A 15,947-nucleotide genomic window follows, 5' to 3' on the forward strand; every position below is an offset into this window, starting at 1 on the left:
AAAATATCGTTTGGGGGGCGCCTGGGTGGCGCAGTCGGTTAAGCGTCCGACTTCAGCCAGGTCACGATCTCACGGTCCGGGAGTTCGAGCCCCGCGTCAGGCTCTGGGTGGCTCAGAGCCTGGAGCCTGTTTCTGATTCTGTGTCTCCCTCTCTCTCTGCCCCTCCCCCATTCATGCTCTGTCTCTGTCCCAAAAATAAATAAACGTTGAAAAAAAAAATTAAAAAAAAATAAAATAAAATAAAATATCGTTTGGGGGACGCCCCGGGGGGGGTGGGGAGCTCCGTTGGTTAAGCGTTGGACTTCGGCTCAGGTCATGATCTCACAGAGCGTGAGTTCGAGCCCCACGTCGGGCTCTGTGCTGACAGCTCGGAGCCTGGAGCCCGCTTGGGATTCTGGGTCGCCCACTCTCTCTGCCCCTCCCCCCCCACTCTCTTTCAAAAACTAAACAAAGTTTTTTAACAAAAAGAACATTTTTATTACAAAAATAATTCACACTCACTATACAACCAATGGAAAAATGAAAAATACAGAACAAACTTCCAAATACTCCCTAGAATGGGCAGGGCACAGAGGATTTTAGGGTGGTGAAACTGTCCTGTACGTCCATGTCCCGGAGTGGCCTATGTATGTTATCGCACGTCCCCCCGAACCCATGGGATGTAGGCGAGCGAACCCCAATGTAAACCCTGGACTTCGGGTGATAATGACTTGGTGTGGATTCAGTGGCTGAGACCCACGAGCACTCTGGAGAGGAGGGCTGCTGTCGGGTTGGCTGTGGATGTGTGTGGGGAGGGGGCTCTCTGGAGAATTCTCTGCACCTTCCTCTCCTCTTGATGTGAACCTAAAAGTGCTCTCAGAAATAAAACCTTTTTTCTTTTCCTTAAAAAAAATTTTTTTAATGTTTATTCACTTTTGAGAAGGGGGGAGAGGGGCACAGAGAGACGGGAACAGAGGATCCAAAGCAGGCTCTGTGCGGACAGCGCGATGCGGGGCTCGAACTCACAAACGGTGAGATCGTGACCTGAGCCGAAGTCGGATGCCCAACGACTGAGCCCCCCGGGCGCCCCAGAAATAAAATCCATTAAAAAGGAACCAACAACTGGGGCGCCCGGGGGGGGGGGCCTCAGTGGGTTGAGCACCCGACTCTTGCTTTCGGCTCAGGTCGTGATCTCACCGTTCATGACCTGGTCGGAGACCCTGGTCGGGCTCTGCGCTGACCACGTGGAGTCTGCTTGGGATTCTCTCTCTCCGCTCTCTCTGCCCCCTCTCTGCTCATGCGCCTTCTCTCTCAAAATAAACTTTGGGAAAAAAAGTTTACCTACCTACCTACCTACCCCTTGTTAAACATGTTGGTCCTTTTAGGTATTTTTTTTTCCTATTAAAAAATCAATCTACTGCGTATACGCACATAGAGAACAAAAACAGAACCACCGCTTACCGCCATATTGTGAACCTTTTCCGTGTTGATAAAAACAATGGAAAACCATATGGGGGGGGGGTCTGTCATTGCCCTAGAGGGGTGCCAGCGTTCGCCACTCTCCTGCTGTTGGTTGCAACGCCATGCTGGGGACTTGTAACATATGTGCACTGGGCATCCTCTTTCTATCTCATTCTTCCTGGCAGGAAAGCACTGACTTGGGGGGACTTGGGCCACATTCAGCTCACACAGCCTTCATGCCTCACGCAGGAGCTGGAAGTCTACGGGCGGGCGGTCAGGAAAGAGGGTGGACGTGAAGTCGGGGGCCGAGGGCAGGCTGGAATCCGCAAGGTGGACGGGAGCCCGTGTCGGTCGGCCCGCGGTTCCGGAGATGGGGGCGTCCCTCAGGAGAAGCTGGGGCCCTCGGTCACGGAGCCAACAGCCAGCCTGGCTCAGGGACTGGAGAAGCGCCACGAGGACCCGGGAAGGAGGACCCAGCAGGTGCAGGCTCCACGCCAGCCAGCCAGCGGTAAGTGACAAGAGGCGTGGGTTACGACAGCGCCCGAAGCTTCTACCCCGACCTTCAGAGCCCGTGTATCTTTTCTGGCCTCAAGTCACACGCAGTGTCTCGTGGCCCATCCTAAAGAGAACGTCCAGGGAGCTCTGCCTACCCAAGGTGACAACTGATAAACTACAACTGCCTGGATGCTCGCGTCCCCCTCCCCTGCCTTCGTATGTTGACATCCTCCCCCCCGCAAAGGTGGGGCCTTTGGCAGTCGACTAGGTCATGACGATGGAAGCTCAAGAGTGGCCTTAGTGCCCTCATAAAAGAGTCCCCAGAGGGGGCACCTGGCTGGCTCAGTCTCCCTCTCTCTGCCCCTCCCCCATGTGCGAGCGCTCTCTCTCAAACAAACATTTAAAAAATTAAAAAAAAATAAAAAAATAAAAAAGGAGCACCTGGGTGGCTCCGTCGGTTGAGCGTCCTCCTTCGGCTCAGGTCACGATCTCACGGCTCGTGGGTTCGAGCCCCGCGTGGGGCTCTGTGCCGACAGCTCGGAGCCTGGAGCCTGCTTCGGATTCTGTGTCTCCCTCTCTCTCTGCTCCTCCCCCGCTCCTGCTCGCTTCCTCCCTCTCGCTCTCAAAAATAAACATCACAAAAAATAATTTTTTTTTAATTAAAAGAAAATTCTAGGGTGGAGCCCGGGAGTGGTATTTTCAAGAGCTCCCCAGGTGACTCCAAGGCGCGGGCCCCAGGTTGAAATCCACACGTTAAGGATCCTGTGTGCAGCGGGGCTGCTGAGAAACAAAGGCAAGTGCATCCGTCTGCCAGCACGGCCGGGCTTGCGCCGCGGGGCACAGGGCACACCGGACAGCCTCCTGGGGCTCCGAACACCCCATCCGTCTACGGACACCGTTTATGCCACTTGATGTGGCACACGCCTCTGTCCAGGACAGGGGGACGGCAACTCAGGTCCTTTAAAGGTTATGGAGCGATCCCTGGTGAACAGAAACTGCTGCTGTGGTCCTGCACGACACATAAATTCCACAGGAGCTGAGGCTACATTTTAGGTTCCTCCCTGAATTATTTATTCCTCGAAGAATGAATGGGGACACCCAGGAGGTGGCAGGGACTGCGTGGGTGACTCGGTCAGAAGTGACTTTAAAAACGACCGCTACAGATGTTGCAGTAATGAGCCCCACAAGCCAGAGGGCCGTCAGAGCACTCACCGGGTCACCCGGCAGATTCAGGATGCCCCCTAAGTCCCCATTCGCCATTTCACCCTCCCCGGGTGCGCGCATCCGGAATGAGCCCGTGCCCTCGAACAGGCGGTGTGGCCAAGCCTGATGACACTCCCCGAAGCTACCGCTTTTATGAAGGCGCCCCACGGCTGCTGCCATCGGCAGTCAGCCCGCCTCGGACGTCTGCACCCTGTCCCCCATCGTGACTCTGGGAGCTCCGCTCTCCCCGGTCTCAGCCTAAAGGTGAGTGTGCTCTTTTGTCGAACCAAGCCTCAAAATAGGACCGGCCACCATGGATGGTCATGAACACTTTGTGACCTCACGGCTGGGATTTCACAGAGAGCCGGGGTGGGGGTGGGGGAAGGGGGCTGGAGAACAGGGCTGCGTAAAGCAAATCCCGCCCCCCCCCCCCCCCGGCAGTAATTTCCGCCTAAGACAAATCAAGTGACCCAAAGCACGCTGGTTAGGACACTGCACCTGACCCCGTCATATGTAGCTCCTAACTCAGGCCAGTTTTATTTCCACGTTTAATTTCACCCTTTTCTCTTCAAAGGTGTGTTTTCACAAAGACCAGAGGGTTACTGTTCACCGAACCCCAGCTATGAATTCAGAGCGTTAGAAAGAATTATCAAAGCTGCAGCCAAAAATTATCGTCTACACGGCTAATTTTAGAAAATAGTTTAGTGCATTTTTGTTATAAAATTCATTTACAGGAGGTTATTCACATGTACTTATCAAATCTGCTCCTGGTAATAATACATGAAAATATATTCACCAAATAAACCATGCACAGTAAAGCCAAGGAAGATTGTATACAAAGAGGCAAAACAAGCGTTTGAGTAGGATGTATTCGTGGTGAGAGAACGAACACGGAAAGAAAACGGGGCACTTCCTTCCAACGCCACGGCAAGGGCGAAGAAAACAGCCGTATTTTTCACTCTGCGAGAACGACACCGTTCTGACCGCCACCACCAGAGAGGCGCCCGTATGAAATGATTTGTGCCAACATTTTCACCAACCAGAACAACAAACAGTTTCAAATGCGGGATCAGGCGGGACTGTGTTCCCAGGGAGGGGCTGTCAGGACACAGGCCGGGTGGGTGGCGAACCAACAGAAGAGCACAGCGCCAGGACGGGTGTTAACACTGGGCCCCCGGAGAGAGCACCGTCCGGGTTTGGCCTGGGAGCACTTCCTGACCCCAGCTCTGCCTGTCACTGTCACGCCTTTTAGGAGCCGATGGAGTTCTTCGACCCTTTAAATCGTCGCCACCAAGTATCCGCTCAACGAGGCATCTTACAAGATAGCAGCAAAGTGAACTCAAACTAACAATGAGGTTTCGTGCCAAAGGCACACGCGGGAAGCTTACAGAGCCCCTGACTCAGACGGGGTGGGGCTCGCCCTGCACCCCACACCCTGCGCTTTCTGACACCGCGTGGCCAAGGACAAGTGTCCTGCCCACCAACGGGGGACGGAGCACATGCCCAGGGCCAGGAGTGTTGGCCCAACACCAGCAGCCGTCTGGACCCCGCTGGGCGGGACGTGGGTCACAGAAGGTAGGTTTAAAACTTCTGGCAAATGTTTTAAAGCTCTTAAACAACCAGTTTCGGTAGAAGTTCTGACACAAAGCCCCCTTAGCTTAAAAAGCAGAGGACAGCATTTTAAACGGTGCATGTGGATCTCCAAGGGTCTGGTCTCCTCCCCAAAGTAGCTAACGGGCTGCCTAGCAGTCGCTACAAACCACTGGTTCTGACGAGTGTCACTGGCTACCGTGCACCCTCACGTCTGGCCCTGCGGTCAGACAGGCCTCCCTTGTCCAGACAAACGTCCGCTCGCCATGGCACCCCCCTCCACAACAGCACCATCCCCTCCGATCAGATGATCCTGCCGCACTCATGTACCGGCAGCAGGTAACGCGGGCCCCAGAGCTCACAGGAAACCTGTCCGCTCTCTTCCTGGGTCTCAACCTCACACGTCTGCACTCTTCTCCTTCTCTTTTCAAAGAGAGGGATTTCCTGCCCACAATATTCTATCTGGCCTGCCCTCTCGGGTCCCAGGCTGCCCGGTTAGTGACCAGAATCCCCTGGGGGGGGGGGGAGTAACAGGCAGTTCCCCACGCTCTCCCCAAAACAAACTGGTCGGATTCTCCCGGCAACCGGCAAGCTTTCACACCCAAGCCTCGGTGGCTCTTCCAGGGTCCCCCCTGCACTGATCCGGCAGCTGACGACCACTGGACTTGTAACCCACCGGTTCCGGGATGCTCACAATACGCTGGGGGGGCATCTGAATGGTATCTCAAGAATGATTCTTTCACTTGGTATTTTTCTATCTCAAGGGGAAATCAGAATTTCAGCTCGAAACCCATGTGCTCCCTGAAATAGGTAGATGAACTCATCAGAGAAACGTAATATTCTGTGCCAAGGAGCCTCATCTAAAAACACCCAACATCAGCAGAACTTCACCTAACGTAGCTCTGCTTCCTGAAGGTTCCCCCAGGAGACTCCACTTGTTTTTTTTTTAAATAGAACTAGAGACATCTGACCCACCAGCATTAACTGAGCTTACTGCAGACTACCCGGGCTGAAGAGGTCTGTCTTGCCATAACAATGTTTGAAAGGGCCTGTCCTCCTCCTCCTCCTGCCCCTTTTTATTTTTTTTAGATATAAAGTTTGTTCTGTTGGAAATGAGCAACATTTTAAGCAGGGGAAAGAAAAACGGTCTACTAGATTACATTTTAAAAGGATTTTGTTATTTGCTATACAAATGTACACTTCAACTTTTACACCATCCACTCCAGTCTCCCTCACTATACAACAACAAGAGATCAACATTTGAAGTCTTCAAGGACAATATAACGGACACACAAACGCCCTCGACAGCTTTTGCGGCTGACAAAAGATATCGAAGACACCGAGAGGTTCAGGTGTTAGGATACGTTTTCCGTGTTTTCCAACAGCACACAAACTCCTTTAAGGACAAAAATAATCGGATCTGGACAGTCCCATTAGTGGTCATCTTAAGTCTGCGGTGATGCTGGGGCTGACCATCTCTGTCACTTGGCTTTACTATAAAAACTTTCTTCTCTTGGAACCACTGTCTTCCTCTTCCAGTCTCCTGTTGTCCCAGCCGGAGCGCCTCTTCGGGTGACGGCTCTCAGGGCTCTGCGTCTCCCGGTCCCCTTCGCTGAAAGCCCTGGTCTCTCTCCTGCGGCTGAGCCCTCCTTCCCAGTCACATGCTCTTTTACTCGCGGAGACATCTGTACCGGCAGCTGGAGGCTCCCACTGCACGGGAGGGTTCTGGGTGCTCAGCGTGGTCCCTCTGGCGGTGGACAGCTGGGCACCACCCAGGTCCTGGTGACTCAGAGGGAAGCCTGGCTCCCCCGAGGGAGGCGTGGCCCCAGGATGCTGGGGGCTCAGGGGCTGCGGATCCCTCGGGCACGTCCCTTTGGCTTCGGGGTCTATGCCCAGCCTCCTAAGCAGTCGTGGGTCCCGAAGCCGGTCCTGAATAGGAGGTCTTTCAGGGTCCTTGGTGGTAACAGCACCAGTGGATTCCTTACAGCCAGAAGGCACGTGATACAGGGAGGAAGGGAAAGACGTCTTGGCAAATTCACCGTCTGGCTTGCTGCCGGGCAAGCCACCCTGGGGTCTGGCCACCTCCGGGGCCACGGTGGGCGGGTGAGTCAGACTTCTCTGCAGGACGGGCTTGAGTTTCAGAATCTTGGCTGCGTCGTGCCTGTAGTTTTTGTCGCACGTCTTGACGATGGCACCCCGCTTCTGTGCGTCCTGAATCAGGTGATTCCAGTGCTGATTTTCCTAGAAACAGACAAGGGAGAGACAATTACACCCCCCCCAAAACTCTCATATGCTTGGGAAGCATGAGATTTCTTTCATTTCTGAACAATAAATTCACTTCATGACTAGGCTCTCAAGAATCCACTAAAGGAAAGAGAAGTCCAGACACAGAAAGAGGCCATGTTATCAGGAAAGAGCCCTGGTCGCTGCCTATAAGAAAGGACCTCCCCCATTTTACCACGTTACTGGTGCCGTGGGGTCACTGGCTGTTACACAGACCGTACCAGCTGCCAGCAGCCACAAGGAGCTATTTAAATTTCAATTAATTAAATTAAATTAAATAAGAAATGCACTTCCTCAGTTGCAGCAGCCGCATTTCAAGTGCTCAGCGGCTACATGTGCCTCGTGGTGAGTGACTGGATGGTGCGGGCACCGAACGGCTCTGTCATCCCGGAAAGTTCCTCGGACACTGTTGATCTAGAGTCTTGCCTGCTTCTCGAAAGGCTCATACGCTGGAGCAGGAAAGCTTGGTGCCAGAAAGCCCTAACTTCTGGGTGCATGTGACTATTCTAGAAAGAGGCCCATAGCTGCCACTGAACTGTCAAAGGCCTCCTAGACTCCAAAGGGGCTAAACCATCTTCATACACTGAGACAACTATTCCACAGATTTTTCCCACCTTCCTGGAGGAGCTCACGTTAGGAGAGGCACACCTAAGGAGAAGAAAACCCACTAGCATGCATTCTCCTCACTTCCTGTTAGACCTGGCTTGGCAATAAATTGCTGCTTTACAGTTATTAGAATGTGGGCATCCTTAGAAAGAGGAGCGTGCATGAGAGGAAAAAAACACAAAGCCTGGAGGGAAGAGGAGGGGGAGGAGGGGGGGAAGAGGGGGAGGGGAAGGAGAGGAGGAAAAGGAGGAAGAGGAGGACGATGAGGAAGGAGGGGGAGGGGGGAGGGAGAAGAGAAGGAGCGAGAGGAGGAGGGCAAAGAGCACAGCTGTCCACTGTCCGCTGTCCTCGCGGGGGCTCCCGTCCTATTCATAAAGGTGGGGGAGGGCAGCAATTTTAACTGGCTGCATGACCTGGGTCAAGCGGGCCTCTCTGGGCCTGTTTCCTCATCTGTAAAATAGGAACGATGTTTTATTTAACTGATTCTGAAACGCACACCGTGTTCACATTTTACCATTTCTGAATCTGGGGTGCCTACCAGCCAGGGCGCAGTCTCCGAGTAACTAATCCTAGAGGAATTCCTGGCTAGGCAACCACGACCCCTCGACTTTCAGTCAATAAACCACCTGAAGGAAGAAGGACTCCCAGCTCTTGCCTGAAAACCTGCCCACAGAAATGTTCTGATGAGACAAAAAAGTACCAGCATGAACTCCTGGAGAACGGAGACCAGGGGCTGGAGGAGAACCCCGGAGACCGTGGGGGGTACTCTTAGGGAACGCCTTCTGATGGCACAGGGCACAGGGGCACGGCCTGTGCGTCAACGAGGCCACGTGACTGTGACCCGGGAAATGGTGACGTAGCGCCAGACTCGGAAAGTGAAATACTTTTAGGGATCTCTCAACCTGTTCATCTTGTCTGTATTTTTTCTCTTTTGTGCACAAACAAGAGTGACCTACGTCTGTCTAAACAAGACTAGAAGAATTCTTTTAATAAATATAAAATAAAAGTTCTAAGTGGAAATAAAGCGTCACAGCCTAAGAGTAGCACATGAGCTAGTGACTTATGTCATAATGGCTTCTTGGACTTCACGAACCGCAGTATCGATGCTGACCTCACAGCATCTCGTTACGCTCGAAGGGCCGCGTCAGTAACACGGAAGGCCAGGGCCGGCGCGCACCACGCAGGCCCGCGAGCCAGGCTCCGCGGCTCGGATCTCTTTCTCGCTCCGGAGAGCTCCCAGAGATGCTCACCCTGTGGCCGAAACACAGGTGTGACACGAAGCAGATGGTCTTGCTGTCTCTGCCACGTCTACGGCACCTAACGGTGGTGTTTAATCGGATTCTGAGAGCACAAAAACGGTTCTGAGTAAGGGCTATCACTCTTGGTTTCTCAGAGAAAACCAAGTGCCTTCGTCATTGGTTCTGTTTCCGGAAGGAAAACTGGGGTAAGCATAAAAAACAAAAACAGAAACAAAAACATAGGAAAAAGGCTCCAAGGACCGCGGAAGTTAAGTTGGAAAAACCCAAGTGATAAACTGGGACTTTTTTTACTGTATTCTTTCTCCATCTTTTTACGGCGCTGGCTTCCCAGAGTGAAGACCTCCCCCACGCGCTCTCGGGGCCCTCCCGCCCGCACTCTGTCCTGCCCGGTCATCCGACCGCAGGCCGCACTGCCAGGGCACAAACTCCTGGGTGCCAAACAGAAGGGGGCGGTGGGAACGGGGGAGCCCACAGAGGCTCCTTTAATCAGGGCAGACACAACACAAGTGCCGTGTTACCTTCCAGGTTTAAACACCGCCAACATTCAAAAATTTTATTACTAAAAATAGTAATAGGTCAACCAACTGATAAGAAATCCCGTTTTCACACTTAGATCCTTACGGTCCCAGGAAAAATAATTCTACAAAAAACCTTTTATTTTGAGGTGACTGTAGATTCACAGGAAGTTGCGAACAAAGTACAGAGAAGTTCACGCTTCACACAGTCTCCTCAGTTATGAAAATGTTTTTCAAACTTCCAGCTGATGTATAAACGTTCGTGGCAGAGAGATATAATAGTGAGACAATTACAAAAATATATGCCCCACTGAATCTTATCCTAAACAAGTACAAGTGGAAATTCAATTTCAAAAGCAAAGAGAGTCCTACGGCTATCTGTTCTGCTGGACGCTTTTAAGAGCAACGTAAAGATTTATTTTTAATAGTTATTTCACCATGTCGGGATTTAGAACATGCTAGAAACAAAATCTTTAGTTAAACTTCTAACAAGTTTTTCACAGCGACTTAAAAACAGGTGGTACCGGCAGCTTTCAAAAATTCTTCCAACGGGGCACCCAAACAAGAAAACCTGAAAAGCACAGACGCAGGGAAGAAGTACACGGGCAAGACAGGGTCGGAATGCCCTCTGGTGGCACTAAGCCGGAAAGTAGGGGGAAAACCGGGGAAAAAAAACCCGAATGAGTTGGCTCCACTCCTACGATAACCAACGACCGTGTTAGACGCTGAAATTGGACAAGTCCGAAGCTATTACCCCTAAGGAGACAGGCAGCAAGCATCTGCTTTCCCGGGCCGTGACATCACCGAATGAGGCCGCGCTCCGTCCACCACGGACGGACGCAAACCTGCCGCCTCTCCTAGAGGGGCTCTGCCACGGCCCCCACCCGGGGGACACGGAGCGCGCGGCACACAGGAGGCAGGACCCGCGCGCGCTCGCCAGCTCCCTCCCGCTGGCCTTAAGCTGGGCCAGTAACAACCAGGTGAGCTGAGTGTCTGCTAAGTGCCCACAGCTGTCCAAGCACTTCACTTCATAGTATGGATTTACTATCTCAACAGTCCCCGGATGGGAGACTTCTTTCTTCTTTTTGAAAAAGGTCATCTTGAAAACAGACCATGGGTACCTGGGCCTTGGACCGGGGCAGGGTGAGCGGTCAGCACCCAGGCAGAAGCTGCCGGAGCGCAGAACCACCAGGGGGAAGAGGCTCATTATTCTGTAACCCTGCGATCACTTGCATTTTTGATGGAAAATAAAAACGAAACCTCGAGCCAGCCTCAGTTAACCATGGGCGGACTCTGGAGTCCTCTGGTCCCAGGAATGCACCTACCATCAAGGTCCTTAAATGTCCGAGGATGAAGAGGCTGTACTTGGCTCGTGTAATGGTGACATTCAATCTTTGCAAACTTGCCAGAAATCTAAGTGGTAAAAAAAAAAAAAAAAAGTTACTTCTTTCTGCAGAATGACTTAGCATGTGAGTGTAGGTGAGTCACAGACACACACATCAGACAGCTTTTCCCGGGCTCCTTCTCCTCCTTTAACGTGACGTGGTTTTCTCCCTTTTCCCAACATAGGGTCCCCGGCAAATAAGAAACTTCCATCAAAAACAATAAACAAAATATCTGGAGCTTTCCCTCCCAAGTGGTGCATCGGTCAATCTCCTAGTCTCACTTGGAGGAGACACTGGCAGTGTTAACAGCGTCATTCTTAAGCCTTAGAAACATCCTAAAAATACAATACTAGATCAGTTATTATTTTTAAAAATTAAAAAAAAAACCATTTTTTAGTAGGCTTCGTGCCCCGTGTGGAGCCCAACACGGGGCTTGAACTCATGACCCTGAGATCAAGATGTGAGCTGAGCTGAAGAGTCGGACGCTTAACAGACAGCCACCCGGGGGAGCCGTGACCAGTGACTCTTCATTTAAATGTATCTGAAATCACTCAAATGTCGTGGAGCCAGTACACAAACACACAAGTCTCAGACAAATGTAGCAACAGATCTAGGGGAGCTCAGAAGGAACAGAACTGCCATGCGAACAAGGTGAACTTTCCAGTGAGCTGGGAGAGAGCGGACCGCTAACAGGATGGTCTGGAGACACCAGGCCTCCGTGTGTGCGTGCAGACCCTCTCCAAACGGGGCAGGGAGAGCGTACGTCACCATTCCTTACGTTACTGTTTTCTTTCAGACCAAGTCAACATATCTGTACAATCTGGAACTTTCACCTCCTCAAAAGAAGGAAAAAAGTAACCACACAGGAGTCTCAGGGCTCCAAGACTCGGGGGAGTTTTCTGTCAACCGTCACAGTGTCCTGGGCCTCTTTAGTGAGTAAACCCACAGGAGTTAAGGCTGACAAACTTGGCCAAAGCACGAAAACACAGCGAAGACGAAAAACCACTCCATGACCCATCCTGGAGAGGAGCAAGCCCCCTGCAAACTGCCCCCGGTCCAAGATGGAGGGCACCCTTCGGAGGGAAAGGACAGACTGCCAGCGGGACACAGGTTAACACACGAGGTACGAAGAGCAGCACACCAGACAGCAGATCGACTTCACGCAACCGAAGGAGGGAAACCTTCACGACGTTACGCACGGCTTTATAAAGGCCGAGCGAGCAAATGACGGTATTCTCCGACGGTGGTCGGAAACAGATCTGGCTCGAGACTACAGACCAGTGAAAAGGCAGTGACGAGAGTTACTCACCCAATGGAGCCTTGCAGGGCATTTGCTCTGACACACGTGACGATAACACAATCTTTCTGGCGGCCCTGGAACGCGTCCACGGTATCTACTTCTGCTGGCCTATTTGCAAAAGAGAAACAGGCTCGTTGGAAAAAGGAAGCTCATCGCGAAACGCACCCGTTTACACGGCAGCGTTCTGCAAAAGCTTTTCTCACGGTTCTCTTTTTTTACCGAAACAGGATTCACGGAGCGTAAAATTCCCCGTTCTAAAGTACGGCATCCCGTGGCGCTCAGCACCCGCCATGCTGTACAACCGCCACCTCCGTCTGCCTCCGCGACGACACTTCCACCCCTCGTGCCCGTCGGCAGTCAGTCCCTCGCGATCTCTCCCGCTCTCCAGGCCTGGCAACCACCAACCTACTTTCTGTCTGGTAATTTCACACAAAGGGAATCATAACACGCGTGGCCCTTCCCGCTTGGCTTCTTTCACCGCCATCGATCCATTTACAACTGAGGGACGTTTGGCTTGTTTGCTCTTTTTGACCGTTACGAGTAACGTTGCTGTGAACATTCACGTACCAGCTTTCGTGCTAACGTCTTCTCCGTTCTTTTGGGCACATACCTAGCAGGGGAGCTGCTCGGTCGCTTGGTAATTCTATGCTTAACTTTTTGAGGACTCGCCAAACTGTTTTTCCACAGTGATCTACCATTTTACACTCTTCCCAGCAAAGCATAAGGGCTCCAATTTCTCAACGTCCTTATTCAAACTCTGTTATTATCTATTATCATCATCGTCATCGCTTAGGTGGGTGAAAGGGTATCTCACTGTGGTTTCGATGTGCATTTCCCTTAGTGACAAACGAGGTGCGACATCTTTCCTGTGCCGGTTGACCATTCGGTCACAATCTTCTTCTGAGAAACGCTATTCAAAGCCTTCGCTCGTTAAAAAAAAAATCCGATGACTCAACCGTTTGTTACCGAGTTGTGGGAGTTCTTTCTATACTCCGGTTAGGAGACCCATCGGATACAGGATGTGCACGTAGACTTTCCTTGACTTAGGATGGGGTCACATCCCAATACACCCATCAGAGGTTAAAAATACCTTAGGCTGAGAATGCATTTGTTACACCTAACCTACTGAACACCGGAGCTTAGCCTGGACAGCCTCAAACAGGCTCAGGACACTCACGTTTGCCTACAGTTGGGCAAAGCCCACTTCCTGATGAAGTGCTAGGTTATCTTACGTAATTTATTGACCACTGCACTGCGATAGGTACAGAACGGTTGTGTCATGGTTTACCCCCGGGACCGTGGGGCTGAGCGGGTGCTGCGGCTCGCCGCTCCCCAGCATCACGAGGCAGGATCATACCGCACACCAGTCCCCGGGGGAGAAAAAGCCAAATTCAAAACCTGAAGTACAGCTTCTACTGAATGTGTGCTGCTATCACACCATCAGAAAGCTGAAAAATTCTAAGTCAAACCATGGTAAGTCAGAACCATCCGTATCTTCTCCCACTCTGTGGGCTGTCTTTTCCCTTTTTTGGTAGTGTACTTTGACACACAGAAGTTTCTAATTTTTATCAAGTCTAATTTATCTATTCTTTCTTTGGTAACTTGTGCTTGGGTATCATACCAGAAAATTGTCTAATCTGAGGTCATACAGATTTATACCTTTGTTCCAAGTTTTAAAATTTTATCTCTTAGGTTTCCTGCTCTACTCCACTTTGAGTTCATTATGGGGTGGGAGACAAGGTTCGAAACTCATTCTCTTGCAGGTGGAGATCCAGTTGGTCCAGCACCATTTTGTTTCCCCAATGAATGGCCTGGGCCCCCTTGCTGAAAACCCACTGGCCATAAATGCACGGGTTTATTTCTGAACTCCCAATTCTAGTCTACCGGTTTACAGGTCTATCCTTAGGACCGTACCAGTTCTGATAACTAACTTTGTAGTAAGTCTTGAAATAGGAAAGCATGAGCCCCTAACAGTATTCTTTTTCAATATAATTGCGGCGTCTTGCATTTCCACGTGAATTTTAGGTTCAGCTTGTCCATTTCTACACAATGGGCAGCTGGAATTCTGGCAGAGACGGCAGAATTGAGGGTGAGTTTGTAGATCACTCTGGGGAGCGCTGCCCCCTTCACAACACGAAGTCTTCTGATCCACAGACAGAGAATGTCTCTCCACTTACCTAGGTGTTAACTGCTTTCACCATTTTGTACTTTTCTTTTATTCCTAAATATTTTGTCCTTTTTGACTCCATTATAAACTGAATTGTTTTTTAAATTTCCTTTTCAGATGGCTAGTTGCTACTGCGCACACACGCAATGGATTTTTGTATGCTGATCCTGCATCTACAACTTGGCTGAACTCACCTGTTAGAATGGAGAGCTTATGTGGATTTTTAGGGTTTTCTACACAGTAGGTCCGGCCAACTATGAAAAGGGATAGTTTTAGTTCTCGTATAATACAAACACCTTTAATTTCTTTTTCTTGCTCAATTACCCTGCTTAGGACCTCTAAAACCATGCTGCACAAACGTAGCAAGAGCAGGCACCCTTCCTGATCCTAGCGGCACAGCACTCAGTCTGACCATCAAGCATGTCATAGATACCTTCTATTAGGTCGCAGAAGTTCCTTTCTATTCCTAGTTTGCTGAGTGCTTTTATCACGAAAAGTCAAATGCTCCTTCTACATCTATTCTGATGATCGTGTAGGTTTTCTCCCTTTATTCTATTAGTATGGTTGATCACACAGATTGACTTTTGTATGTTGAACCAACCTTGCATTCCTGAGATAATCCCACTATGGTCTTGGTGTATGCTCCTTTTAATATGCGGCTGAATTCAGTTCCCATTATTTTGTTGAGGATTTTTACATCCATATTCATAAGGGATACTGGCCTGTAGTTTCTCTCTTCTTGTGATGTTTTCCGTGGCTCTGGTATTATGGTAATATTGGCCTCATAAAATGAGTTAGAAAGTCTTCCCTCCTCTTCTATTTTTTGGAAGAGTCTGAGAAGGATTGGTGTTAATTCTTATCTTAATGTCTGGCAGAATTCACCAGTGAAGCCTGGTCCTGGGTTTTTCTTTGTTGGAAAGAGTCTGACCACTAATTCCATCTCTTTTTACAGGTCTGTTCAAATTTTCTATTTTTTCTAGAGCCAATTTTGGTAAGCTTGTGTGTTTCTAGGTTAAGAAATGTTTGAGTTAATGGCTTTCCAATGAGACAAAAAACACGATCTTCACCCTGTACATAAAGGCATGAAAAGGGTTAAATACTTTATCCCAAGTGCAAGTGTTACTTCATGAATCCTACTAGAATTACAATTCAGGTCAACAAGTCCCGGGAACTAAAGGAAAAGGCCTGGAGGGTTTCTCAGTCGGTTCCACTGCCAGTTGTGGTGGGGAGGTCACTGCCAGCAGCAGGAGGTACTGACTGGTCTGCGGGGCTGGGAGGGTGAGCGTTCCCGACCCAGCGTGACCCAAGCCAGCCCGTGAGTCTCCTCCTGCTATCTTACCACAGCCTGAGACCATTCCCTAGAGTTAGGTTTCCTTTTATCCCCTCTTTCTTCTTTTTAATTCAACCGAAAACCTGGAAATATCTGTAAAAATATAGATGCCTCACCCTTTTCTATCAAACTCTTTGTCCAAATCCTTCTGAATCATCGTCTTCTGAGCCTTGTAATGGGTTATTATGCCAATGTTCCGGAAAGTAACATCCCTTCTTTTGTCTTTAATAAGTTTAATTATTTCCATTACCAGTTTTATTTCTTGAACATTTATATATGAGCTAAATAAGATGAAAAACAAAACAAAACAAAACAAAACACATCAAAACTAATAGCAGTCCAACTGCTAGCTTCAGTCCCACTTTGTTTTCTGC

At 50.2% G+C, this 15,947-nt stretch overlaps 1 protein-coding gene across 9 annotated transcripts in view; it reads right to left on the minus strand.

Annotated features, from left to right (window-relative positions):
• Window positions 1-3,822: 3,822 nt before the first annotated feature.
• SETX (senataxin) overlaps window positions 3,823-15,947 on the minus strand; it is a 65,402-nt gene continuing 53,277 nt past the window's right edge. For 7 of the 9 annotated variants that reach the window (XM_043566220.1, XM_043566217.1, XM_043566218.1 and 4 more), the window contains 4 exons: window positions 15,690-15,854; window positions 12,086-12,184; window positions 10,717-10,804; window positions 3,823-6,969 (listed from right to left, as the gene is read on the minus strand). In XM_043566220.1, the coding sequence (XP_043422155.1) occupies window positions 6,223-6,969; window positions 10,717-10,804; window positions 12,086-12,184; window positions 15,690-15,854 (1,099 nt within the window). In that variant the 3' untranslated portion in view covers window positions 3,823-6,222. Of the gene's footprint in view, window positions 6,970-10,715; window positions 10,805-12,085; window positions 12,185-14,844; window positions 15,312-15,689; window positions 15,855-15,947 lie in introns of those variants that run through there. The other 2 variants (XR_006295038.1, XM_043566224.1) reach the window with 2 other exon arrangements.

This window comes from Prionailurus bengalensis, chromosome D4 (genome assembly GCF_016509475.1).
Source record: "Prionailurus bengalensis isolate Pbe53 chromosome D4, Fcat_Pben_1.1_paternal_pri, whole genome shotgun sequence".
Lineage (NCBI taxonomy): Eukaryota > Metazoa > Chordata > Mammalia > Carnivora > Felidae > Prionailurus > Prionailurus bengalensis.